This window comes from Acomys russatus, chromosome X, assembly GCF_903995435.1.
Source record: "Acomys russatus chromosome X, mAcoRus1.1, whole genome shotgun sequence".
NCBI classification, from domain to species: domain Eukaryota; kingdom Metazoa; phylum Chordata; class Mammalia; order Rodentia; family Muridae; genus Acomys; species Acomys russatus.
Genome location: NC_067169.1, coordinates 26,922,106 through 26,949,906, shown reverse-complemented (window position 1 = coordinate 26,949,906; position 27,801 = coordinate 26,922,106). Strand labels below are relative to the sequence as shown.

The 27,801-nt window shown below is 41.4% G+C and overlaps 1 protein-coding gene across 8 annotated transcripts in view; it reads right to left on the bottom strand.

Annotated features, from left to right (window-relative positions):
• Frmpd4 (FERM and PDZ domain containing 4) overlaps nt 1-27,801 on the bottom strand; it is a 922,813-nt gene that overhangs the window by 624,810 nt on the left and 270,202 nt on the right. For 2 of the 8 annotated variants that reach the window (XM_051141495.1, XM_051141493.1), the window contains exon 1: nt 8,174-8,466. The exons of 4 other annotated variants lie outside the window; for them this stretch is intronic. Coding sequence is in view for 2 of the 4 variants with exons in the window: in XM_051141493.1 (XP_050997450.1) it covers nt 8,174-8,214 (41 nt within the window). In the remaining 2 variants the exon portion in view is untranslated. Of the gene's footprint in view, nt 1-8,173; nt 8,467-9,417; nt 9,558-27,801 lie in introns of those variants that run through there. 2 more of the 8 variants (XM_051141494.1, XM_051141497.1) reach the window with 2 other exon arrangements.

Here is a 27,801-nt window from a genome sequence, read left to right as displayed (position 1 = left end):
GAGTAAGTGTTATGAGGAGGCAGGTGATAGAGTGCTTGTCTAGAATGCATGAAGCCCTGGGTTCCAGCTCTAGAACTGCATAAGCCAGGTAGAGTGACTTATGCCTGTAATGTCAGCATTCAGGCAGTCCAGGCAGGAGGAACAGAAATTCAACATCATCTTCTGCTATATAGTGAGTCTTAGATACATGAGACCCTTTCAAAACAATGGAATGAAAAAGGCAGTGACCAGCGTGTTTAAGAATGACAGAGTATACAACTAAATTAAATTTCACAGCTTTCCCACAGAATTAGATATGACTAGAGTTCTGGATACTTGAACATGGGTAGGAGGATGAAGGACTTTAGTACACACCACATACTTTCAAATCCTTCAACTGTGTGCTCTATACCTCTCCCCTTATCTATCAACTATATAGGACCTTATACTGAGGATTAGAAAGCTTCCTATATGTGTAAAGTGACTTCCTACAACAGACACCTATAAAAATTCATTTTAAAGCAATTATAACTTTGCTCACTCAGATGCTAGCAGCAAAGTTCAAGTTTTTTCCAGGCCCAAGCTGATGACATTTTAGTCATCAATCACACTGGGGAAAAAATAGGCTTCATGTATCGAAATAGATATTAAAGTTTGTTCTCTGAGACCTAAGCCCTTTATTTTATTTTAAAGATTTGCTTATTTATTTTCATCTGTACAAATGTTTTGTTTGTATGAATGTCTATCCAGTATATGCATGCCTGGTGCTTGCAGAGGCCAGAAGAATGTGTTGGGTCCCCTGACACTGATTGGGAACCATCCTGTGGGTGCTGGGAATTGAACCCAGGTCCTTTGGAAGAGCCCCCACTATTCTTCAGTATTGAGCAATCCTTGTAGGCCTCAGGCTATTTATTTTTGAAACTTCAATATTTGCAATTGTTTGCATTCAGGAAATACCAATTGTTATCATTGTCCACCTAAATATATATGACCATGGATTTGCAACTTAAATTAGGATGGATTGTGTGCAACTTCATTTGCTGCTTATTTAGTATAGAATACTTGCCATGTGCCAAATACATAAACCCTACTTGAAAATGTGATAGCTCAGTCAGGAAATCCTTCTGTTTTCCTTGCTAGGTAAAAAATGGGAATGTTCACTTTGTTATTTAAAACCAAGGCTTAGATTTCGACAAGATAACTCAGAGCCTAAGTGTATAATGACCCTAATTACTAAAGAAGCAAAGAGCACAAAGTTATATAAAATATGTTTTTCATTCTGAGGTTCTGTGTGTGGGATCCTATGAAAGTGAAGTTGGACTCAGTTCCATGTCTATCCAGCTTACCTGGATTCCTCTGCCTACAACAAAATCCTCTTCTCTAGTGCTTCCTTTGGAAACATATTAATGAAGGTCAGTTGCAATTAGGATCAGATGGCTCAAGTATACTGTAAGGAAATCCTAGCATTCTCCCAGTCACTCCATCACCAGTTCAGTGCCACATGCTGGGGGAGATTTTCCTAGTAGTATTGCCACTCATTTTTCATCCAAGTTGAACTATAAGTTTCAAAGCCTGTGAAAGGCCAGCAACACTCTGCACAGTAATTCTCCAGTAAAAAAATAAATAAATAAAAATAAACCATGCATATTGAGTAACCCAAAGAATCTGCAGGATTATTGTTCCCAGGCACAACGCCTATGGGGGAAGTATGGTCACTTATGAGCACCAGGTTCAAACAGCTAAAATATTATACATATCAAATTTTAATAAAAAATAAAATTTAGATTAATTTTGAATATGTTACTGAGTTTGAGTACTTAATATTTTATCTAACATGTGAGCGCATGTGCTTATATATGTCCAGACAATGACAAAGAAAGAAAAACAGGAAGAGCTACTAGAAATGGGTATAATGGCGCACTCCTGTAAAGCCAGCCCTTTGGAGGCAGAGGCAAGAGGATTAGGAGTGCAAGGCCACCTTGAGCTATATAAGACTCTCTCTGAGGCTGAGCAGGACACAGATCCTGGGAGAGAACCAACAGGTTTTATTCAGCTCAATGGACATAGTACTAAACTGACTCTTAATGAAGTGTCATTATACCCACAGATAGATTCATCCTTCAAACTTTATCAGAGAAATTTCTCTTTGTCCTAGATGGTGATCAGCACAAAGCCCATACCTGACCAAAGTTCAGAGAATAAAGGCCTGTACATTTCTCAGCCCTAAATGGAACATCTATATTACAGCCCCTTTGCCCACAGCTCAGGGGTCATTATGAAACAGAGGAACAGATTACTTCAAAGCCAGAGGTGGTAGATGACTATAAGGAAATAATCTACTCCAGATACAACAGGGCAGATACACATATTGTGACAACATAGCTTAGGCAACCTCAACCCAGACCAAATGGAGAGCACAGGCGATAATCTAGCCCATGAGTTACAATGTAGTCCTTAGCTGCTGACAATGGAAGAATCAGTTTTCTTTAAGAATGTCACCATTGGTAGGTCAAGGATGTTCTAGTATGAGGCTACATATCCATGAACACATAGGAAGCATGAATAAGGAATGATGTTTTCTTCAAGGTTGCCAAATACAAATAGCCAAAACACTGTGAATGTAACACTTATATAATTCCTGATTGTTTTATGGTTCTTCTTGTTGTATGTAGTTTATTATATATTTGTGTAATAATAAAATGTATAAAAAAAGAATTTTTAAAAAGTTTTTTTAAAAGTCCCACCCCAGTCTTCCTAACAATCTATGATGTCATTACCTACCTGCCACTAGGCATCTCATTGCCCAGGAGTATATAATTGGACAAACCCATCTTGTCTTTCTTAACACTTATCTCTTACCGCCCCCCCCTTCTCTCTCTCTCTCTCTCTCTCTCTCTCTCTCTCTCTCTCTCTCTCTCTCTCTCTCTCTCTTTCTCTCTCTCTCTCTCTCTCTCTCTCTCTCTCTCGGGTGTCCCTTCCCTCTCCCCCCATGCTTCTCCATATTAAAAAAAAAGACACAAAGTTGAGTGGGAATGGAAGGAGAGGTATATCTGAGAGGAATTGGGTGAGAGGGTTTGTATAGTCAAATTAATTGTATAAAATTCTCAAAAACAAAGACATTTTTAAAGAAAAGGATAAAGGAAGGAAGGAAGAAAGGAAGCAAGGAAAGGAAGAAATAGAAAAAGAAAGAGAAAGTAAGAAAGAAAGAAAGAAAGAAAGAAAGAAAGAAAGAAAGAGAATAAAAGAAAGCTTTTTTGTAAGAGTTAGTAAACACTTAGGCTTTGGGGAACAGCATTTCTATGACATGCTGTTTTATAGCAAATTCAGGCCTAGACAATATAAAATGAATGAACATGGCTTTGTTCCAATAAAACTTTATTTATGGACACTGGAATTTTAATTTTTTTCCTTCCTTTTCTTTTGTTAAACCATGTAAAAATAACAAATTCATTCTTAGCTCACAGACTGTGCCATAACAGCAAGCTGAATTTGGCACATAAATCATAGTTTTCTAACCTGCTGGCTTAACCTCCTCATCATTTTCTCTTTGAGATGTTGAGGTTCAAGACCATTTTGCAGTATGGGGGTGCGGGTGGAGCTCAACTGGTAGAGTATTTGTATATTTGCGTGAAGTCCTTAGTTGAATTCCCGGTGCCATAGAAATCAGATGTGGCATCTTATACTGTAATCCCAGGCCTGGGAAAAGGAGGGAAGGGGATCAAAAGCTCCAGTGTCATCCTCTGCTACACAATGAGTTTGAAGACAGCTTTAACTACATTTGCCCTTGCCAGCAGAAACAAAAAGAAAGTAGCAGAGAATGTTGTGAATGCCTTTAATCTCAGAACTTGGGAGGGAAAAACAAGCAAATCTCTGAGTTCAAGACAAGCATGGTCTACATAGAGAGTTTCAGGACAGCCAGAGCTACACAGAGAGACCCTGTTACAAAAAGAAACAAATCACAACAACAAAAGCACTTAATGATATACGAAGGTTTCAAATTTCAAGATTGTATGTATGTTTCAACAATCTTTTTAAAAGCCTCATTTTTTGCTACTATGGTAAAAGCAAAATCAGTGTTTTAAAGATGGTTCCTTAAAGATGATTCATTTCTAGAGGTTAGTACTATTGTTCATTGAAAACATGCACACAGTCTTACATCCCCAGCACGGCAGAAGAAAAAGAAAAAACAACATGGATCCATTTCTTATCCACTAACAATGTTAAGCTACCACAACAAACTGTGTGTGTGTGTGTGTGTGTGTGTGTGTGTGTGTGTGTGTGTAAAAGGAAGAGAATGACCAGCTAGTTGCAAGAGCTATAAACAGAAGCTGAGAATTTCCAGACCATGCCTTTAAAGTATAAGTAAGTTTCACCATCAGTACAGTCTAGCGGGGAAGGGGGGGGGGGCGGGCGGGGGGGGGGGGGGGGCGGCGGGCGGCGCGGCGGCGAGTGTGTGTGCACATGCATGCATGCTCCCTTGTGTGTGTGCTGACCCTGAAGCTGAGTGACTAGTATTGTGCACTGCTACTAGCAGCCCCTGGGAAACCAAAGTTAAATATTCCTAAAACAGGAATCTAGTTCTGTTATGAAACTCTTCATCATTTTGCCTCCTGACAGCCACAGAAGTCAGCAGAACCAGAGAGGACTCAGAAGATGAGCAAGTAGCATCTTTAATGAAATTCAAATCCAGAGTCTTTGGGGGTCTTTCACTGCTAGTCTCCAGAGCTCACTATTATCATCACTATTGCCAAAGTTACTCAAGGGAAAAGAGCAGAGCAGGGAAGACTCCTTTTTGCCTTCTTCTTTAACTTTCCTCTTCCCTGGGAAATGGATAATTCTGGATAGTGTAAACCATTAAAACTTTCATCGCATCTAAGTAGATTTTCTATCAAAATCTAAGAAAACTACAAATGAAAACATTTCACTTTTCTTTAAAAGGTACTTGTAACAAAATTACCACTTTATTATGACAGATTTTCATCACTGCTATAGAAAATAATAATACTGATAAAATAAAATAAAATAACCCATAAAACACTTTTAAAGTGTAAAATATTGTTTGCTTTGAATTTTCTTACTATCACAATGAAAAATCTTCACATCAATACTTGGGACCCCACCATCAAATAGAAATGAAGTTAGCCACTCAATTCATGAATGCGTTCTCAACTTAATAAAGCCCCTATGAATTCAGGGTTTCAACTCACCTCCTTCAGGCAAAAGCAGCATAATCATATGTTTTTCTACTGAACTGTGTTCTTCTATAAACATTTGAGAGAGCGCATCTGCTTCACAAACGAAATAGTCAACACTAAGAGCAGTAACAATAAAAATATATGCCTATTTTTATACTATTACGGGGTTACAAAGAAATCATCTGTAATGCTCTCATCTACAAGGATGGAAAAATGATATATAACTGTTACCAAGGAAACAGCAAAGTAAAAAAACTGCATATAAACTATCAAGCAGTTTAATAACCAGAAAATTAGAATACGAAAAACATCTTCAGACAGAGCCATGACACAGTGTGCCACACACAACGAATGCAATCAAGGGTCATAACTCACACAGATGGCTTAAAGGGTCGCCACTACTTGCTAGCTAATCTAGCTTGGCAGTATTTATTTTAAGTGACAATGATAAGATGTTACTGGGTTCTTGGGAGGCAATTAGTAGACGAATAGTTAAATGCAGGCGCCTCGGAAAGTCAAAGCACTTGGCTTATTGATCCCAGCACAGATTAATATTCTCTTGGAATGCTCTTTAATGACCACTGCCTTTACTCACAGATCGGACACTTAGCAAATATCAGTTACAGCAAATGCTTTCTGAGTCAACATTTTAAAAGTGAAGTTGCTAAGAACCAAAGACAAGGCTAAGAACCAAACCTAGGGCAACTACATGTGTTCTCCTGTAATTCAGGAGAATTTGAAGCATTCAAGCCACCACACTGATCAAAGTTAAATCCTTTAGGAAGATTATTCACCCTGAAATCAGGGACATCCTGCCATGTAAGTACTTTTATACTTGATTTCTCTAACAGTGTTTAAAGCGCGCATACACACACACACACACACACACACACACACACACACACACACACACACACACACACCCTGTTCTTTCAAGGACAGAAGCAAACAGCCACCGACAGCCCCCCCCCCACCCGGAAGCCATCCCTGTTCCAGCTTCAGAGCCACCCTGGAGCTTACACTGAACAAAAGAGGAACCCCAGTAAGCTGGAAGCTTTCCTTAGAAGAAACATTATAGTGGATGATGACGTTAGGACAGAAAACAAAATTCATATTCATGTAAAGAATTTTAAACTCTTCTTTTAAAAGAATTTTATCCCATACACATAAAGCCTGGCCTGGATAATTTATAAAACCTCTGACTTGTGAAAATCACAAAGATATCCTAGAATTTAGCAAAAATAGATAGAATACGTCTTTTGTTGACATATGACACTGGCTTCCCCAGGGAACCAAAGTTTAAGGACTATTTGAAGACTCTAGATGGTTTGTAAATTCTGCTGCATTTAGCATGAGGCCACCCAAAATTCTCACTGTTACTTTAGCCCATACTCTTGACTGAACTTTTCTCTCCCCCAGTCCCATTTCCATCTACCACAGAGGCCACCACATCATCCCAGAATCGGCCCTTAGCCCTTTCCCAAACATGATTCTTATTTGATAGCTATTTATTTTCCAGTCATAGGCAGAAACATGCAAGAAGTTAATAGGACAAGGGGTGTGTGTGAAGCCATGGCTCTTTGAAATAATCAACATGAAACAAAATAATTTGTCACATTATAGCCATTGACTGCTTCACACATCCTCCCTCTGATCTGCAGGGACATTTGTGGGTGGCTCTAAGACATATTTATCTAGCACCCTAGTATCTCTGAGCTACCCAGAGTAAGTTACTGGGGATCTTCTCCCTAGAGTAATCTATGTCTGATGTGAAGATTAACCTATATGATTGAGGGCATATGAGGATGGGCAGGAAAAAGAAAGAGCTGTGGTTGTTGGCAGCATCCAAACCAGAGAGGCCTAAGAGTGCCTCATATAGGATTGGGAAAAGAAAAGTCAATATCTTTCCTGCCTCGGGTTTTTGAGGTTGTTCATCCTTGCTTGATGCAATCCACAATTTCACTCTCATATAAAAGAATAAGTACAATATAGCATCATACTCCCCATAACATTATACTGAAAAAAAAAAGTACCTATCTCATAGGGGTTACTCCCCTAGATCTCCAGGGCAGAGGACTGCCAGTGTCAGAGTGTCAGACTCACAAGGAAGTGGGAAGGCATGGTTCTCCAACACCTCTCCTATCCAGCTCTCTCAGTTACTGCCCCAAGCACAAGACATGACTTCTTGAGTTCAAGGAAGGCTTTGGAGGCACAGTAGGGCAGGGGATAGAAGAATTCTCTGAGCAGATACTACTTCGGTGGCCCCAAAGTGGCAATATTACTTACTACTCTCTCATTAGCACTGCTGGAAAAAAAAATTGGCCTGATTCGATGATTTGCCTTCAGTTTCAATTATAACACATCAACTTAGAAGCAAATTTCTAAATCTTCACGGCTTTAGATTTCCACAGTTACTCAAAGAATGGCTGAAACCCTTTCTCTTCTACCTCCATGACTTTGCCATCTGGGTCGCTGCTGGAAACATCCGGGTCAATCTTCAAACTGACTTTTCCAGAGCACGGATGTGTCTAATTTAGGGGCGGGAAAGGGGGGACACTTTGGGTCTTGCTGCTTGGAAAGCAAGTACCCAAGCTCCAAATACTTCTAGCTTTCCCTAGCAAAATCGATTACAACCATCTTCATTTGGCCCTTAACATATACTGTGACCCCTAATAGCCACTGGGGCTTTTCCTAGGGGAAAACAAGCTGCTTTGAATATCTGGTGTGCGAGTGTGTGTGTGTGTGTGTGTGTGTGTGTGTGTGTGTGTGTGTGTGTGCGTGTGCGTGTGCGTGTGTGTGTGTGCCCTATGCTTGTGATTTTAAAGCCCCACCAGAAAGAGAGAAATAAGTTGAAGGCAGCAGCCTCTGGTCCTCTGGTTTTGGTCCTACCTTAAGCCTGGCTGCTCCTTTAAGCTTTTGCTCTTTACAGCCCCCAGAAAAATAAAGCACCAAGTTTCCGCGGCGGCCCTAGGTGCAAAGAAAACCCGCGCGGTCCCTACCTGGAGAGCTTTGCAATCTTCACAAAGCTGAAGACATCCATGCAGGTAGCTTGGGGACCCCAGAGCCTGGCGGCTCCGTTGCCCCTTCTCACGCCAGCAAAGGCAGCCTCAGCAGCCCCATGGCCAGGACTTCAGTGCGCCTGGGGATTGAGTGGCGGCAGAGGGTGGTGGCGGAGACCTAGGAGGGCTAGTACCTGGAGGCGGCGGCTGCTACCCCCCTCCGGCCGTGAGCTGCGTGTGCATCCCCAAGCAGGACCATTGATGGGCGCCCGCTTCGGGAAAACTCAATGGAGAGGGAGCCGCCGGGCAGGGCGCAAGCAGCGAGGGCGGGTGCGCGGCCCGGGTCCTGCGCCCCGCCCTGAGAGCTCTGGCCCAGAGGACCGTCAGTCGCCCAGAGGACCCGAGGCCAGGGCGAGGGGTGCCTCTCCTGCTTCCCAGCCCTTGGGGCCCAGTGTCCCACGCACCGAAGATCGCAGACTGAACCAGGAGGCGGCGGGCAAGCTTGGCACACGCGCACGCACCCCTCACAGCACTGCAGCTGCCTCCCTGCCTCCTTCCCCAAGCCGAGTCCCTTTCTCGTCTCCCTACCCCCACCCGCCCAGGGGGAGGGGGCACTCTCTTGTCACCCGCTCCCGAAGCCTCCAGATCCTTCAGATCTGCTCCAACGGTACTTAGCGTGCTGCAGGACTGTGAAACACTACCTCGAGCTTCCAAAAACCATAGGGAGAGCAATGCAACTGCAGGCGGCCCTAGGCTTCCGTAAACAGAACTAGGGATTGGGAAGGAGCAAGGATGATCCTGACGGGATCGTTTGTTGAGGGGAAGGGAAGAGAGATGCCCAGCGGAGTGGGTTCGATTTGGAGAGCTCAAGAGTTCCCTCTGCTTTTCCTGAACCACCGGAGCGAGACCTGGCTCCTGGGCTAGCTCGAAAGGTGTGTTCTTTGGACAGCAGCACCAGGGCAGCGTAGGTGAAATAAGCACAGGATGCATCTGAGAGATGCAGGGATAAACACAGCTGCTCCTTACTAGCAGAGAAGAGAAGAGAACTCAGGGTCCCAGGAGCTGGGGTGGGGGCGGGGTGCAGCGCTAATTAGGAGGGGCTGAGGATGACAGGGAAAGAGAATGGTTGCAAGTAGGGTCTGGCGGGCGGAGCAAGCTGCCTTTTCAAATCGAGGGTGGGCAAAATCCGGAAAGGGGAGGGGGACAGAAACCTTGCCCGAGAAACACAAACACTGAACACTCACCTTAGACAGAGTAAACTCCAAGTTGCAGCCATTTAGAACTCCTAGGCTTGCTTCTCTTTTACATAATTACCTTGGGTAATCACGCCTGTTCCTTAACTCACTGCTAATGTTTCCTGGAGGCTCAGGCTTCTTTCAGGGCTTCCCCTTTTTTTCTTCTTTCTCTTGGAGTCTAAAGGAGTCTTCTCCTAGACCCTTCACAATTTCTCCCCAGAGTCGGTGAAGGTCAGCTGGCTTCACTAGAGTGCGTACTCCCACCCGCAGACAGCTTTCACCGGGCGACAGGGCCACAGCAAAGAGCCAATGCCTCCCGCGAAAGATTGGAGGCTCTGGCTTGGAGGCTCCAGCTAGCCAGTGTCTCTCTCTCCCTCTCTCTCTCTCTCTCTCTCTCTCTCTCTCTCTCTCCAAGGGATTAAGGAAGAGGAAATAGGTTTAAACTTCCCAGACTTCTGCTTCTGCTGTTATATTTAAAGTCTTCAATATTCAGACCCAGTACTTCCATGTTATTTTTAAGGCATTTCTCTCCAAATTAAACATAAAATCAGTAGCAATCTGTACAATCTAGATGAAATAAAACTCAGGCATAAATTACTGATTTTCTGTTGAAAAGGCAGGGCAATTTTCCTTTGGCTTCTTATAGGCAGCCTAGTTTAATGTAAAGTCCAGGAGGCAAGAAAGACATTGGTTTTTTAACACCCTATTGTTTGCATAAAATAATGATAGTTTTGGTAAGCTTTATAATTTTTAAAGCACGTGTGTATTTGAACCTCATAGCAACCCTGTCATATAAGGCAACATGCTGAAAAAAGAGAAATTCTGTTTTATGACAGCCTATTCTCAAAGATAGATTAGAAAAACAAACACACAAACCACTAACACACTTAGACACACTCACATACACCCACACATAAAACACCATGGATCAGAAAAAGGCTACATAGCTGAACTAAACTGTGTAAATGCTCTATTCCTCTGAAAACCAAAGTCTCTGTCAAACAACTACCAACAAATACCTAGATGCTGGGACACTCTAAATTCTGGACCTTCTCTCCTCTTCTCTCCATTCTCTTCTCCCTCCCTTCCCCTCATCCCAACCATTAACCTTCTTCTGTCCACACTGGCCTCCTTGCTATTCTCCAAACTTAGCTTTCAACCTTAGGCTTTTAGTCTAAGTTACTTCCTTTTGCAGTGGGTTACTCCCTGAGCCTGGAATATTCTTCCATCAGATATCTGCATGTTTGGCTCTTGATGCTAACAATTCTTCACAAAAATACTACTTCCACAAAAACATGTTGAAATTGGAAGACCCCCAGACTCTGGACTCCAGGAATCCATTAGCTTGTTATTGTTTTATATTTTGTTTGTTTTTCCTGTTGCCATAGCACTTATCACCCAGTAGCATATTATATAATTTATTTTTAGCATCAATGCCTTCTGAATCTTCCACTGGCACGAAAGTTACACAAGGACAGAGATCTGTCTTTGGTTTTGTTTTTTACTGTGTGATCCAATGTCTAGAATCTGGATATAGAAATGTCTTAATAAATAATGTTGAATGAACTGCATGCTTTTTAAATTCACAGTCAAAGCACCCTTACCATCCAAAATAAGTACTGTTGCCTTTGTGGCCTCATAGCTGATGTTTATACCTCTCCCAACCACTCCCCTTTCACCTTCTGTCCTCTTTTGGATTACTAATGATGGTGGAGAAGATCCTCTCTTGTTCTTCCAGTTGTTTAGAGCTCTCTCTCTCTCTCTCTCTCTCTCTCTCTCTCTCTCTCTCTCTCTCTCTGTCTCTCTCTCTCTCTCTCTCTGTCTCTCTCTCTCTCTCTCTCATTCTCCAGTCTTTCTACTCTGCTTCCAATAAAGTGGAAACTGACATGTTCCCTCCATCTCTGTTTCAACATCTCATAGCAGAGGATCCTCTTAGCATCTATTGGCAAGGGACCAACTCTCTGATGGGATAAGGGAAAAATCAAGCAATGCTTTTGGAGCATGTGCTTTGAACAGACGTTTTCTGGGCTGAGGAGGATGCAGCTCCGTTGGTAAAGTGCTTGCCTAGTATGCACGGAGAGTTTGGGTTCAGGCTGGTATATCTGAAGTAAGGCCTGTCTTTAAAAAAAAAAAGAATAATTGTTGTTCATGTTAACAGAACAATTGGAAAAACTTTTTTAAAGAAAAAAAGAATACCCAATTAAGGAAGAGTTAGTGTATCATTTTAGGATATAGCTTAGGGGTAGAGTACCTACCTAGCATGCAGAAGATCAAGGATTCAATCTCCAGCTTTGAACTAATAATCTATTGCAGATATCACATAGCTATTTATTTAGCAGTGAATGTGACAGGAAATAGGCATTTCATGTACTTGTAAAGAAAGCCTCCCTTCAACACATCTGGTCTACCTGGAACAGCTGGCATTGGGGTTTCTTGCTGTGCCAATTTCTGCACTACAATTATGAATGGTACAGATGTCTCCTCTCCATAGCAAAACAGTCACCAGGGGAAATGACTGGCTTTTCCTAGCTTTTATTCTCCTCCAATAGAGTAATTGTCTGGTATGTTTTCTAATGGATTGATAGCATTTTCTAAAGCTAAGGCCTCCCCTTCCCACACCTTTGTTTCTTAACTCCCCTGAAACATGCTAACAGAGTTTATACCTCTGAGCCAGCCTGGCAGCCCAGGATGAACTCTGAGTGGCTGGTCTCTCAGCCCCATTCCTCTCTGTGTGCCAGATGTGTGCAGCAAAGAAGCTGTGAGAGATTTCTTTGTCTAGCACGAAACAGTTATGCCGAAAACAAACAAAAAGCCCCGAGTTGAATTTTGAGGACCTCTGTGATTTTCTGAAGATTCAGCTGCTGCCCGAATAATCTTAAAGGCCCTACTTGATCCTGCAGAGTTCCACATCAGAAACTATTTCTCAGCCTTGTGAAAATAACTGCTTAATTTGTTTTGCTTGGAACCAACATTCTGACAAATAGACATATTGTCAAACTCTGTTGGATACTCTTATGTATCCAACTCTTATGTATTCAGCCATCAGATTAAATGCAAGTTCTGTAACTCATCTGAGACTCAGTTTCCCCATGTCTGAAACACAAATAATAACATAATCCTACCACACTAACATGACTTGAAATTGTGCTCCATGGGAGTTGAGGTGGTAACTCCAGAAAGATTTGTATAAGCACCTTGATTGACCCTGGGCAATACTCTTAAAAATGTTTCTTCCTTTGAGTGCACAACTGTAAAGTTGAGGGTGGAGTTGTGCAGGGACTAACCAAAAGTGAGCACCATTACCTACAAATACAATGCATAGTCATAAGGCCAGTCACCAAATCTCTGAATCATGTTATATTTTGTGTCCTGGAGGTCTCTCAGAGGCAAGAGGATGGAATTTCTTCAGCACTGTTGAGGCTTTCTCTAAATCATGTCCTGGGAATCCACTATGGGGCTTGATGTTCTTCATAATGTAGAGGCTGAGGCTTTTTTATTAATAACACCAGTGAGTAAATAGAAGCAAAGTATCCATGTATTTAATGTCTATTTGTGGAGATCCTTCCATGTACCACAGATTGTTCTAGGCAACAATGTAAGATTCTGTTCATATAGTCTGCTTATACGTAAGGAGCATAGGGTTTATGGTGGTTTGAATGAGAACAAAAATGACTCCCATAGCCATATATGTTTGAATACTTGGTCCCTAGTTGGTGGAACTCTTTTAAGAAGAATTCGGAGGTGTGGACTTGTTGGAGAAGGTGTGTCATTGAGGGTTGAGTTTGCTGTTTCAGTTTCCAAAACAAGGCCCAGTCTCATTCTCTGTGACTCCAACTTGTTGATCAGGATGGAGGTCTCAGTTATTGCCCCAGCACCATGTCTGTCTGCCTGTTGCCATTTTCCCCACCATCATGGCTCACTCTCTGAAACTGTAAGCAATACACCAATCGAATGCAACAAAAAAGTAATTAAGAAAGAGGTAGACAAGAGTCAATAAGAAGGAGGAGGAGGATAATAGAAATAAATAAGAAATGGCTATAAGTAAAAAAAAAATAGATGATGATGTACAAAGAATGAAATTTACTTTTATTAGAACAGAGTGATCAGGTGGGTACTTAAGATACAGTAGTTAGAGAAGAGTTTTTTTAAGGAAATGACATTGAACCAGAGACAAGATGAACAGGAAACTGCCCTCACTCAAGGTTCATGATGAAGAGGGTACCACATAGAAGGAACAACAAGGACATTAGCAAGCACAGAGGCCCTGAGGCAAGAACAGCTGGGGTATGCTTGTAAACTCAAAAGGCTATCAGTATGTTTGTCTTCAGAGTAGTGTGTTTGGGGACTGCAGAAATGGCTCAGCAATTAAGAGCATTGGCTGCTCTTCTAGAGGAACCAGGTTCAGTTGCTAGAACCCACGTATCAATTCACAGCCGTCTGTCCCTGCAGACCAATGGGATCCAATGCCCCTTTCCAGCCTTCACAGGCACTGCAAACATGTGGTACACAGACAAGGGTGCAGGCCAAATACCCATAAACATAAAATAATTTTTGAAAATCTAAAAAATGTACTGTGATTTCAAATTTTTTAAAGACCAGGTAGTAGACAAAAACACCTTTAACTGGCACTCAGAAGACAGAGACTGGTGGATCTCTGTGAGTTCAAGGACATCCTGGTCTATAGCAAGTTCTAAGACACCCAGAACAATATATAGAGAGATCCAGTCACAAACAAATATATATTTTCATACTGTTTCTTAGAAACCTGTTCTTTTCTAATGAGAGACAGAACGGGAGTGGATCTAGATTGGAGGAGAAGTGCGAAGGAACTAGGAGGTACAGAAGGAGGGGAAACCATAAATAGGATATATTATGTGAGTAAAGAATATATTTACATAAATGGAAAAAATTAATAGAAAAAAAGTAAATGGAGAAAGTGAATGGCACATAGCCATTCATTGTTCTCTATTCCCTGATTCTAGATGAGATGTGCCTTAGTCAGGTTTTCTATTACTGTGAAGCGACACCGTGACCATGACAACTATTAGAGAGAAAATCATTTAATTGGGGCTGGCTTACAGTTCCAGAGGCTTAGTCATCACAAAAAGTATAGCAGCATAGAGGCAGACATGGTGCTGGAGGAGCAGAGACTTCCACATCTGTATCCACAGGCAGCAAGAAAAGAGTGTGAACTACACTGGGTGTAGCTTGAGCATATGAGACCTCAAAGCCCACCTCAACAGTGACACTCTTCCTCCAACAAGGCCACACCTACTCCAACAAGGCCACACCTACTCCAACAAGGCCACACCTACTCCAACAAGGCCACAGCTCCTAATAGTACCAATCAATCCCCATTGGCCAATCATTAAAACACATAAGTCTATGGGGGGCCATTCCCATTCAATCTGATTCAAGCTATTGCAGCTTTTACTCCTCTACCCTGATGGGTTGTACTTTTCCACTATGGGCCAGAATAAAGTCCTTCTCCTTTAAAGATAGATAGATAGATAGATAGATAGATAGATAGATAGATAGATAACTGGAGAGATGTTTCAATAGTTAAAAGCATGTATTGCTCTTCCAGAAGATTGATTCCCAGAACCCACATCAGGCAGCTCACTACTTCTAGCTACATTTCTCTAGGAATCTGACACCTCTGACCTGTGCCACTAGCACTCACATATACATACCACCACCATACCTATAATTTGCAAATAATTTGCTGGAGAGATGGCTCAGTGCCTAAGAGCACTCTTTGCTCTTGCAGAAGACCTGAGTTCAACTCCCAGTCCCACATAGTGGCTCACCACTATCAACTGTAATACCAATGGTTCTGTGTTAGTTTTATGTCAAAGTTGTTACAAGCTTGAGTCATTTGGGATGACTCTCAGTTGAGAAAATGACTCCACGAGGAAAGTCTGTAGAGCATTTTCTTGATTAATGACCGATATGGGAAGGCCCAGCCTAATGTATATGCTGTCAACCCTGGGCAGTTGATCCTGAGTTGTATAAGAAAGCAGGCTGAGGATGCTGAAAAGACAGCTCAGTGATTAAGAGCACTGAATGTTCTTCCAAAGGTCCCTGGTTCAATTACCAACACCCACAGGATGGCTCATGGCCATTAGGGATCTCAGGACTTCTTCAGGCCTCTGAGGGCACTGCATGTACACTGTGCACAGACATAGATGCAGAAAAACACCTGTGCAAATAAAGTAAATAAAATCTAAAAGAAAAAAAAAAGGAGAAAGAAAGCGGGATAAGCAACCCATGAGGAGCAAGCCATTAAGCAGAATTCCTCCATAACGTCTGCTTCACTTCTTGCTTCCAAGTTTCTTCCCTGTTTGAGATCCTGCCTTGACTTCCCTCAGGGATAGACTGTAACCTGGAAGTACAACATGAAATAAACCCTTTTAAAAAATCATGTTGCTTTTGATTGCTGTGTTTTATTACAACAATAGAAACTCCAAATAAGATAGTATCCAATGCCTCTTCTGACCTTGGGCACCAGGCACTGAAGGTTATGCACATACCTATAATGGATGTAAACATCTTTTTGTTTTGATCCCAAGTGTGGGATGTGAAACAGACTTGTGTAAGGGTGTGTGGTGTTTGTCTTCTGGAAACAGGCTTGTGAGAGAACAGGTGATGTTTGTCCACTAGAAAAAGAACTGCCTCTTTCAGGAGCATGGTCTTTGCCAACTGATAAACATTCTAGTATGGACTCTGGGAGGAGATGTGTGTGTGTGTGTGTGTGTGTGTGTGTGTGTGTGTGTGTGTGTGTGTGTGTGTGTGTGTGTCCCAAAACAAGATGTTGGGCCTTTTGGTCTTGGCATCATTCCTTACTGTTTGGCTATTCATCACTCCACATTGAGACAATCTTAGAGAGAACAGCTCCTAGAGAGAAATGCTCCAGAGAATGCTTTGACGTTCTGGGTTCCAGCTGCTGCTACGGGTTCTGGCTGCTGCAGTTGCACTCACATTTTCTAAATTGCTGGTTTGCTGTTTAACGGGTCTGCTGGAATCCTATCAGTATAATCGCTCCAAAGAACTGAGTCTAAAAAGGTCTACTTCTCCTATTCCCACTAACTTCTTTTCTTTCCTACCTAGGGTAGGTGGGTTGGAAGGGAGGTATAAGCATTAAAGAACCCCAAATAAATTAGGTTTGAAAAGTAGAAAGTCTACAGGTGGGGGCCTATACAAACATGTTTACATCTACTACACATACATACATCCAGAGAAAACACATTAAATAAATCTTTTTTTAAAACCAATAAAAAATAAAATCAATCTCTGAAATCATAAAGAAAAAAGTGTGTGGAGGAAAAGGGTGGAAAGATGAGTCTAAGACTAAGAGAATTTGCTGCTCCTTATGAAAGACCTCGGTTCAGTTCCCAGCATTCATATGACAGCTCACCATCATCTGTAACTCCAGTACCAGAGAGATCTGCTGCCCTCTTCTGTCAATTTTGGGCCCTGCAAACACACAGTGTGCAAATACACATGCAAGCAAACACTCATACATAAAATCAAAATAAATAAAATCTTTAAAAGGGTATTGTGTTAATCAAATAGATGAATGAATATAGAAAACAGAATATACAAATATACACAACAGAACTTTGTTTAGCTTTAAAAAGAACAAAATTATGATATCTTCAGGAAAATAAACAGATATAAATAAATACATTAAGTAAAATAAGCCAGATTTGTTTGGAAAAAGAACTGTTATTTTTCCTTCTATATATAGAAACTATATTTAAATTCATATGTGCAGATAACTATATTGGGGACATGAAAATAGACAGGGAACTCAGGGAACTATAAGGGAGCGTCATAAAGGTAGGGCGATAAAAACAGGGTAATAGAATATATGTGACATAAAAGCATAAGGAAGAACTATTTGAGGAAAGAAAAGTTCAGCAAGGGGAGATGGGATGAGCAATGAAGGAAATAATTTGAATAAAAACAATGATTATATTGACATATATGAATGAAAATATCACAAAAAACTCATTCATTATTGGATCTGGAGATAATTCTCAGGGATTAAGAGCACTGGTTGCTTGTAGAGGACCTGGTTTGACTCCAAGAACCAACCCACATAGTGGCTCACAACCATCTATAAATGCAGGTTGAGGGGATCTGAAGCTCTCTTCTGACTTCCTTAGCCACTAAGTACCAACATCCTGCACAAACATGCCTACATGCAAAACACTCACAGACATAAAATAAAATAACCTTTTAAAATTCTTAAAGTAAATGTAAAAATTAAATAAAAACAATAATAAAAAGTGAGAAGAGTGCTGTGTTGAATGAAGTGATATTTGGTGACTTGCTGGGGACATGGGTATATAGGCCAGAAGAGGTGCCTGGTCCCGCTGTGTAATAAGGAATTGTAGAAGGACAGGTTTTTTCACATAAATATTAGTTTTATAGAAGAACAGTTTTGCATAGAGGCATGGTCATGTTTCTAGGTTGACTTGCACTCTTCAGTGAACTGAATGTGGAGGCCCAAAAGTCATGTTATAGCTGGATTAAATCATCCAAGTATGACAAGTAGGTGGCAGCGAGCACAGAGAGGAATGGGACAAGATGGTTTGATAGCCACATTTGAGAAAAATGCTAAACAGGATCTGTGGATATATAGGCTGTAGAAGCTAGGAAGAGAGGAAATGAGCAAAGTCACTGCCGCATGGTATTTTACCAAAAAAGTGGTTGAATCATATATACCATATAAAATGTGGAAGTTCTTTCATACTTGTGTGCCCAAGTGCTCTGCCATGCCCCTGTTTCTTACAAACACATATGACACAACAATCCTCCAGGATGTGATCCTTGATTCTGTGGCCTGCTCAAGGCCCTCAAGAGGAACTTTCTCTTTATCCCATGTCTGCATTTTTCCTAAAGTGCTGGATCATTTCCATGTGACTTAAAATATTCAGTTCTTTTTGTTTATTTTGAGAAAAGGATTCATGTATCCCAGGCTGACTTTAAACTTGGTGTATGAAAAAGGGTGACGTTGGATTGCTGATGCACCTACCTCTACTTTCCCAGTGTTCATTACAGATATGAGTCACTACAACCAGTTTATACAATCCTTGGACTTGAACCCAGAGGTTATATGTATGTTAGGCATCCTAGTTAGTTTTTATTGCCCACTTGGCACAATCAGGAGTAGCTGGAAAGGAGTCTCAACTGAGAAGTTGCCAGAGATTTGGGAGGGCCCAGCCTACTTTGGGCATTGTCAGCCTGGGCAGGTGGTCCTTGTTTGTATAAGCAAGTTAGCTGAACACAGCCCTAGTGAGTAAACCAGTAAGCCTCTGCCTCTCTGAGTGCTGGGATTACAGGCATGTACCACCATGCCTGGCTCCTTCCTTTTACTCTTATCTCACTCTTCCCCATCACGTTGACCTGTTGACTTGGCATCAGAGTTTCAGCACTTCTGCTTGAGTGTCAGAGCTGACTGTCTAGGTGATCTCACTGGCTTTGGTGATGCTTAACACCATCTATAGGTTATGGTTCTGGCTTGGAGTTCTCATCTCTCATGGCTCCTTAAACATTTCTATATCTGATGTTTAATATGTACCTGGAACTTGATGTGTCTTTAAAGTAATTACTATAGAGAAGACCCAACTATCTCCAACTGCTAACACTTACTCCATCACTCTAGCTGCTTCATTTCAAAACCCGAAAGTCATCGTTTACTTTTTCCCTTTAAACCTCCTCTTAAACCAGTAACCAAGTCTTTCAGATTTACTTTCAAAATTGACCCAAACTTGATCTATTGGTGGCAAGTCACTGTGAGCCCTGCATTCAAGAACATTTGGGAGCCAGAAGTGGGAAGGTTACCTCAAGTTCAAGGCCAACCTGGTTTACCTTGCAAGTTCCAGGCCAGCTAGCCAAAGTTCTGCAGATCTTGTATTCAAACCACAACAAAAGAAAAAAATCTGAAACATTTACATATCTGAATAATTAAACTATGGTCACTTACACAAACCACCACTGTCTCTGGCCCAGAAAACTGCAATGGCCTATCAACTGGTAACCCTGCACCCTTCACTGATCCCTGTACTCAACAGGATGTGTTGTATCTTCCAGGATAATTCTGCATGGTATCCAAATACAAAAACTCCATTCTTAAGCACTTTAATTGTTGATTATGGGGATTGAATCATGGCCACAGACATGCCAAGCACATGCTCTGTCACTTAACACCATCTTTCTTCTAGTTATCTACACTGCACTTCGTATCATAGGATTTTTAAAAAGTCTGATTTACTGTTTTGTCTACCAGAATGTATATTACATAAAATGAGGGGTGAGGGATCAAGAAACTAATGCATCAACTATGTCTGATAACAACAAAGTGAGCTGCTTAGAGTCACAGATGCTTAGCAGCAGATGAAGGATCAAAATTCAGAGTCATCTGCGTCCCACCATCTAATGTGTCTCAAAGCTGAACTAGTTCATAGTGCAGAGCAGGTTGTTAGAGCACAGCCAACCCAGGAACAAGGGAAGGCTTCCTCGAGGTGGTAAGTTAGACCCTGAAAGGGCACAATCCATGTAGATACCCTAAAGGCAAGATGAGTGCTCAGTGGGCTTTCATGATTCAGGGCATACTGTAGCAAGATAGCCAAAGGAAGAAAGCAGACCTGGGTGTAGAAGGAAGGTTAGTGGGCTGAGGCTTTCTTCTTCAGGGAGAAGAGAAGGGAGACAGATGATGTTTGACATTCAGGCCATAGGCATAAGATGTGTGTGTGTGTGTGTGTGTACATATACACACATATTATACATATATATGCCTCGCTGTCCTTTAAATTCTAAAGGAAAAAAATGGATCAATAGCTTCCATGAACTCTGAAGCAAAAAGAAAATATGGAATGATAGTCTCCCGTGTGAAGAGGGGAGAGACCCTAAGCTAAAGGCCATCACTTTGACCGCCCAACTAAGATATTCCTGTGAGCTTTCTCTGAACCTAGTTTGAGAACTGAACCATGGAGAGCCATGGAGTGATTTGAAGTGAAAAATGGCCTTGTCTAGTGTATAGTTTAATTAGATTCTTCTGGTGACTGTTGGAAAATGACTGAAAATAAAAAAGGCAGTTAGAAGAAGAGAAGGTCTATAGCAGAAACTGGAGGGGTGGAGAATTGGAGTAGGAGTGATGGCTCAGATGTTAAAGTAAGTGGGGCAATGTACTTGAGATTCCAGCACCCAAAGGCAGAAATGGAGTGTGCTGGCCAGCTAGATTAGCCACATCTTTGAGCTCTGGGTTCAATGGAAAGATATGCCCTAAACAAATAAGGTGGAGAGTGAGCAGCATTGATATGTATATACAAACACAGCAACATGAGATTACACATACTCAAACATGCATGTGTACACACATACACACGAAAGGGTGGAGAGAAAGGATGCAAAATTGGTGTTGAAGTAAAAATTATCAGGACTGTTTGGTGACATATGAAAACTGGTAGGGTAGAATAAAACAATCCACCAAATATTGGACCTGAAGCTTAAGCCAATGGGAATGTCTCTAAGACAAAGTTTTAAGAAGAAAACAATTGCATTCACTTTGTCATATAATGACTTAAATGGACTATAAAACTCTCACTTGATGTTTGGATAATATTCAAGCTATGAGTCTGAACCTGAAAGGTGCTTGGGACACATTATAGAGCCACTAAATAGGTTTTATTTAGTAAAAATATTAATTTACCTTCTGTAGAGGGGTTTGGTAGTCAATTGGGAAGCCGTGTTCCCAGCAGTCAGATAAATGGCTAAAGAAAAGAATTTTTTAGAAGATTATGTAAATGATTAAAAGAAAGAAGGTATTTTCCCCTTCTCCCGTTTTCATTTTCCCCCATTTCTTCCCCCACTTTTCTTTTGTTATCTTTCTGCTTATCTTCATGTTCTGTAGAGATAGGAGAAAAGACTATAAATTGGAAGGCAAGACAAGCTCATTTTTAAAGATTATTATTTTTATTGGTATTAAATAAGGATATGACTCATACTGTACATTTGTAAGGTTCAATTTTTCTAAATGCTTTTGTTCATTAGTCCTGGAAATCACCCTGTAAGTTAGACAAGAAAGGTATTATTATCCTAATTTAGCGATGACAAAGGGGTGAGACCAGAAAAACTAAGTGCTGACAATAAATCTATTAAATATGAGGATTATTATGCTATAAGAAGCATTGTTTCTGTGTGACATACCCAGAATCAAATAGAGAATGCAAATATAGACTTATGGAAGAAAAATGTCTCAAATTCTACAAGTGCAATTCATTTTTTTCCTGTTATGTTTAATTACCTTAAAGGAGACTTGAAATTATTTAAATGTGGGCCAGTGAGATGGCTCAGCATTTGGTAAAGGACTTGGTGTACAAGCCTGATAACCTAAGTTCAATCCACAGAATGTACATGGAAGGAGAGAACATATTCCTGTAAGTTACGCTCTGAATTCCATATGCCCGCAGTATTTGGAGGTATATGAAAACTGGTAGGGAGGAGTAAAAGCATGTGCACATGCACACACTCACTACATTTAGAAAGAACAACAATGTACTGGGATTTTTATTCCATTCCCTAAGTATTCCTGTAGCTGAGTGTGGGGAGACACAGCTGGAATACCAGTACTCAGGAGTTTGGCACAAGAAGATCTGTAGCTCTTATATGCTTTATGGAGAAAATGAGCTGTCATGTCCTACTTCCCTTCCATCCCCTATGCAACAGAAACATCCAAGTGGCTCTTCCTAAAGGCCAAGAGAGGCAAGATGTTCTGAGAGCCCATCTGCTTCGGGAGCTTTTGAAATCCAGAAGGAACAGAGTCAAGATCAGAAACTTTTATCAATCTGCTGTGCATCTATAAGATGAGGGAAAAGGAACAGCTCAACTCTCTGGCAGATGAACTTTATTTGAGGTTAAGAACTACATTTGGTATATGCACCTTTCACTAGGGCTCATTAAGTTATCTAATTCCCTTTATATCTTTATCCCTATCCTCTTGCCTGCAGTGTTCTAGAACATATGAAAAGTTAGCTAATGGAGTATTATAATTATGACCTTCCTCATGGATCCCCTCTAGTGAGATGAAATAAGAAGGAAGAAAAAGAGAAGGAAGAAACAGAAAGGGGTCATTTTAAAGATGTTATGAATGTGGATTGTCATAATATGAATCTTTACTGTGGAATATGATGGAATAATATTTTGAATTCTTATGCAATGTTTAGAAACAAATGAATAAGTAATGAATGAAAAAAAGACAGACAGACAGACAGACAAATGACATCCCATTTGCCTGAGAGACATTTTAGCATTTTGGACTCACTTTAAACCTCTCAGATTCGCTTTTGCTTTTATGCTGTCTTTCTGACATGAAAAAAAAAAAAAAAAAAAAAGCTCCTGCTCTTTGGCCCTGGCCTAGACAAAAACTAATCAAAGCACTTTGAATAACAGCACTTCTTCTTGATGGATAAATTACTCCAGTCCTGAAGACTAATAAGACAGTGAACTTTAAGTAAGATGCATGGACAAAACTAGCTGACTTGGAACGAGTCGTTCCAGGTTTTTGAGCTCTCCTTTGTGTATTGATTTAATACTTCACTGATTAATTCACTCAATTAATATTTATTGAGCGACTCACTGCCCATACAGAGACAAACACACACACACACACACACACACACACACACACACACACACACACACACACACACACACACAAACACATGCATACACACATGCGCTCGCTGGGAACCCAGCACTAATCTCATTCCTCACTGATTCCAGTCTCTAAATGTGGCCCTCAAATCTTGAACTATAGCATTATCTTTTTGATTACAAAATATTTCAGGGCTGAAGATATGGCTCAGCAGTGAAAAATATGTATAGTAATAGTTCTATAGCTTCTGAATTTGATCCCCATCCCACATCAGATGACTCACAAGTACCTGTAACTCCTTCTCCAGGAATTGCCAACACCTTTGGCCTCTGAGGGAACCTACCCCCAGCATCCCACACTTAAAAATAAAATAAACTTTAAAAACATCTTTGAAAAGTGATTTTATTCTTTACTCATTTATTTGTGTAGTGGGTAAGTGTGGGTTTGTGTCTACATGTATGGAGTGGGTGGGTGTATGTTGCGCATGTGAATGCAGGCATGCACCTGTGATGGCAGGCCTGTAGAAGTCACCATTCAGCCTTACTTACATCTTCTTTTGAGAAAGGGTCTCATTGTTGTCATTGCATTGCATATACTCAGCTAGCTACCCATAGGTGTCTATGAATCTCCCAACTTGCCTGCCATCTTTCTATAGTAATTCTGCAATTACAGATATGTGTGCTACTGTGTCCAATTTTTACTTGGGTTACAAGGATTCAAACCCTGGTCTGCATGCTTGTGCAGCATGTACTATAACCACCAGTCATATCCCTAGGCATGTAGCTATTTTCTTGAGACACGACATTCTCCACAGTTATGTAGAGAGTGGGGACTGACTTTGACATGAACTCTGGTGCCCCATATGTGACCACTTCCCCTTGGTGGGGAGGCCTGGTGGCACTCAAAGAAAGAATAAGCAGGCTACCAAGATGAGACTTGATAGCCTATGACCATATAGTGGGGGAGGAGGTCCCCCTCCGTCATAGACCTAGGGGAGGGGAATAGGGTGAAAGAGGGAGGGAGGAATGGGAGGATACAAGTGATGGGACAGCAATTGAGTTGTAATCTGAATAAATTAATAAAATTAAAATAAAAGATTGAAAAAAAGAAATAATGTCATCTGTGCTGCAATAAACATTTTTGAAAGAGAGAGAGAGAGAGTGTGTGTGTGTGTGTGTGTGTGTGAGAGAGAGAGAGAGAGAGAGAGAGAGAGAGAGAGAGAGAGAGAGAGAGAGAGAGAGAGAGAGAGAGAGAGAGAGAGAGAGAGAGAGAGAGAGAGAGATCAGGCACCAGCAAGAGATAAAGTAAAGTGAAGATGGAGGCAGTGGGCTGGAGGTTAGAAAGAGTTTGGTCCTGGAGGATAAAGTTTTCTAGAAACAGCCTGCAATTCTGACCTTCAAATTTGTGTTTTATGAGATAATGGAACCCCCCCCCCCTCTCTGTTTCTTTTTCCTTTTGCCCCAGTCAATGAATGCCTGACTAATTGGTATATGGGGTTAGCTACCAGTTTCAGATAGAGGACAAAATCACTTGCCAAGTAACTAAAAAAACTTACTAAGACAACAGTATAATAAGAGTGCAAACTGGACAATAGCTTTGAGACCCCCAACTTGATAGCAGGCTTCCCTGTTTGAAAGACCTCTGTATAGGAACCATGTGGGGAGAGGATAATTACCTCCCATTTACAATAAGACTTTGAAGCTCTGGGGTGTTGCATGAGTTGCCAGAGATCACACAGCAAGCAGACTGAAGGCAATGACCCTCACACAGCACCATTCTGATTTCTCATCCCAGCTCTTTTTTCCCCATAGAGCCATGGCTACTCACTGAGCACCATAGCCAGGGGACTGGAGGAAGCTAAGAAGGGTGGAAGTAAGAGATCCAGAGGGTCAAAGTACAGTCAAAGAAAATGGATGGAGCTTACAAACCAAATTCCTAAAAATGCAGGGTTGGGTAGATGGAGGTTCTGAGCTGAGGCGTGGGGATTCGGAAAAATGTTCTGAAGGAAAGATCATGCCCCAGAGATAATATTCTGAAGATGCAAACTGTAGAATGCATGAAATAAGTCCTTTTTTTGAAAGTTTTAGGGGGAACAGTATTACAGTATTATGTCCAATACAATGCAAATGCTATGAAAATAGAATATTGAAGAAATAGTGAGAAAAAAGTGTATATGTTCAGCTCAAATACAGTCTCCATGCTCCTCCCTCCATCCCTCTGATTCCTTTATGGACTGTATATTTCCACTCACCCTCACCCTATATGCCTTCTTCCCCTTTCATAGCTCACGTGGAACAAGATTTCTGTTAGAGTAGATGGCCGGAGTTAGAGACATACAAAAGATATAAGTGATAAATTGATCCACTCCAAAGATACCATTTTAGCAGGCAGTGGGCTCCCATTAGTGACTGTAAAACTGAGGTGGTGGAGAGAGTCACAATGGGAAATTCAGATTAATCCACTGAGCTCTGCTTGGTGGAATGAAAAGAGGGACAGGGGTGCCAGTATGTAAAAATCAGTATGGGTGTGCTAGTCTAGAGATGCACCCAGGTGAAATAGAGTTATGATCATGTCATAAAGGAAGGCAGAACATCGAAAATGGCAGAGGCAGGATACAGTTGGAGGTTGGCAAGACTTTGGAAAGGAGGAACCAAGTGCCACATGGAGGAATACAGTCAAAACAGGCACAGAGCTGATGAGTCCACTGGCTCCTTGGCACCCCAGGAAAAACTCTTATTTCATTCTTTCTAGCTCTCCTTTACCTCCAAAATCACCAAGACAAGTGGTTCTCAACCATCCTAATGCTGTGAGCCTCATGTTGTGTTGACTTCCACCATAAAATTATTTTTTTCTTCTTCATAACTGTAATTTTGCTACAGTTTTGAATTCATGTAAATATATGATATGTAAGATATCTTATACGCAACCCCAAAGGGGTCATGACTCACCAATTGAGAACCACTTACCTAGAATATGGTGAGAGACCAATAATAATAATAATAATAATAACAACAACAACAACAATTATTGATCTGCCTGCCTCTTCTTCCTGAGTGCTGGGATTGAGAGAACAGTAATTTAAATATTACAAAAAAATGTGTGTGTGTGTGTGTGTGTGTGTGTGTGTGTGTGTGCATGCGCGCGCACGCACTTGTGTGTGTGTGTGTGTGTGCGCGCGCACGCACTCATGCGTGTGTGTGCACTGTCTTCATGTATGCCTGCATTTCAGAAGAGGGTATCAGATCCCAGTATAGGTGGTTGTGAGCCACCATGATGTTGCTGGGAATTGAACTCAGGACCTGTAGAAGAACAAACAGTGCTCTTAACCGCTCAGCCATCTTTCCAACCTCCAAGAGAAGGGAACAATAGAAAACCCTGAGAAAGGAAGTATCCCTAATAACATCATAAATGGTAACTGGCTCTCATTTTCTTATAGTCCCTGCCTGTTGCTTCCTTTAATAAACTTGGCCTTGTCTCTTCTGGCTCAAGTAGAACGCATTCTTTCAGCACTCACACATTTCTCAGGACATAAAGATTTCCCTTTTGAACCACCCCTCTAGCCTGCCTGGAAAATAGAACTTCTCTGTCACTCTTTCCATAGCCATCACCAAAACCTTCAGCGTTGTGAGACTGTAAGATCTGTCATTCATTGCTCTTTAAAGCAGGAGAAGGGAGGGGTCTCTGTGATCTCTTTATCCTCAGGGTACCGGCTTTGGTTCTGAGGGGAAGCCATGGTCTTCTGTCCACTATGCTAATATTATTGTTGTCATGTTATTCATTCTGACTTTCCTTAGGGTGCTACCTCTCAATTGGCAGGCAGATGTCCTTCTCTATGGTGTTTCCTGGGTCCTGCTGTGTCACTGGCTAGTGGCAAGCTGTGGCTAAGTTGTCAGCTCTCTAATTACAGGACAGTCTAATTACAGACATGTTACACTTGCAGGGCATTATTACCCAGGCTCTGTCTACCATCACCCAGAAGTAATCTAGCAAAATGTTAGCTACAATATTAAGGGGCTGATGAAATCAGTGATGTAAGTTTTCTCATTTACTCCTGGTCATAAGGATGCCCTTGGATGGTAGGAATGGATGAACTGAACAAACAGAGCAGAAAGAGCTAGAAGGAAACACTGGCTAGGATTCAAGAAAGGTAAGAAGTCAGGAGAATGGGGAAGGAGATGGGCTTTCCAATGAGACATGGAAGAATTTTCTGTCTCTCTCATCCCATTCAAATCTTGGGAGAAGGCAGCTTTGCATTTCTTTGCTTTGTTTTTTGTTTTTTGTTTTGTTTTTGTTTTTGTTTTTTGAGACAGGGTCTCTCTGTGTAGCCTTAGCTGTCCTGGACTAATTTTGTAGACCAGGCTGGCCTCGAACTCACAGAGATCAGCCTGCCTCTGCCTCCCAAGTGCTGGGATTAAAGACATGGCTTAACCCAGTAACACTGGGACTCTTGCTAGGAGGGACTGTGAACCTTAGTGAGTGAGGAGTTTGTTTTTGGATTGTCCTATCCTGAAGAAACTCAAGGATATAAACCTTTTCCTATACTGGATCCAGTCCAGGACAGAGCTTAGAAAAACACCTTGCATCCATGTAACGTGCGTGCCAGAAAGATCCCAGAGAAGGACCAAGGGTGGAAAAACCTTAATAAAAGGAAGACCAGAAAGTGGAGACCTCCCCATTGCCCAGGAGAGGCTGACTGTCAAGATATTCTAGAGAAACATAATGTTGGGCAC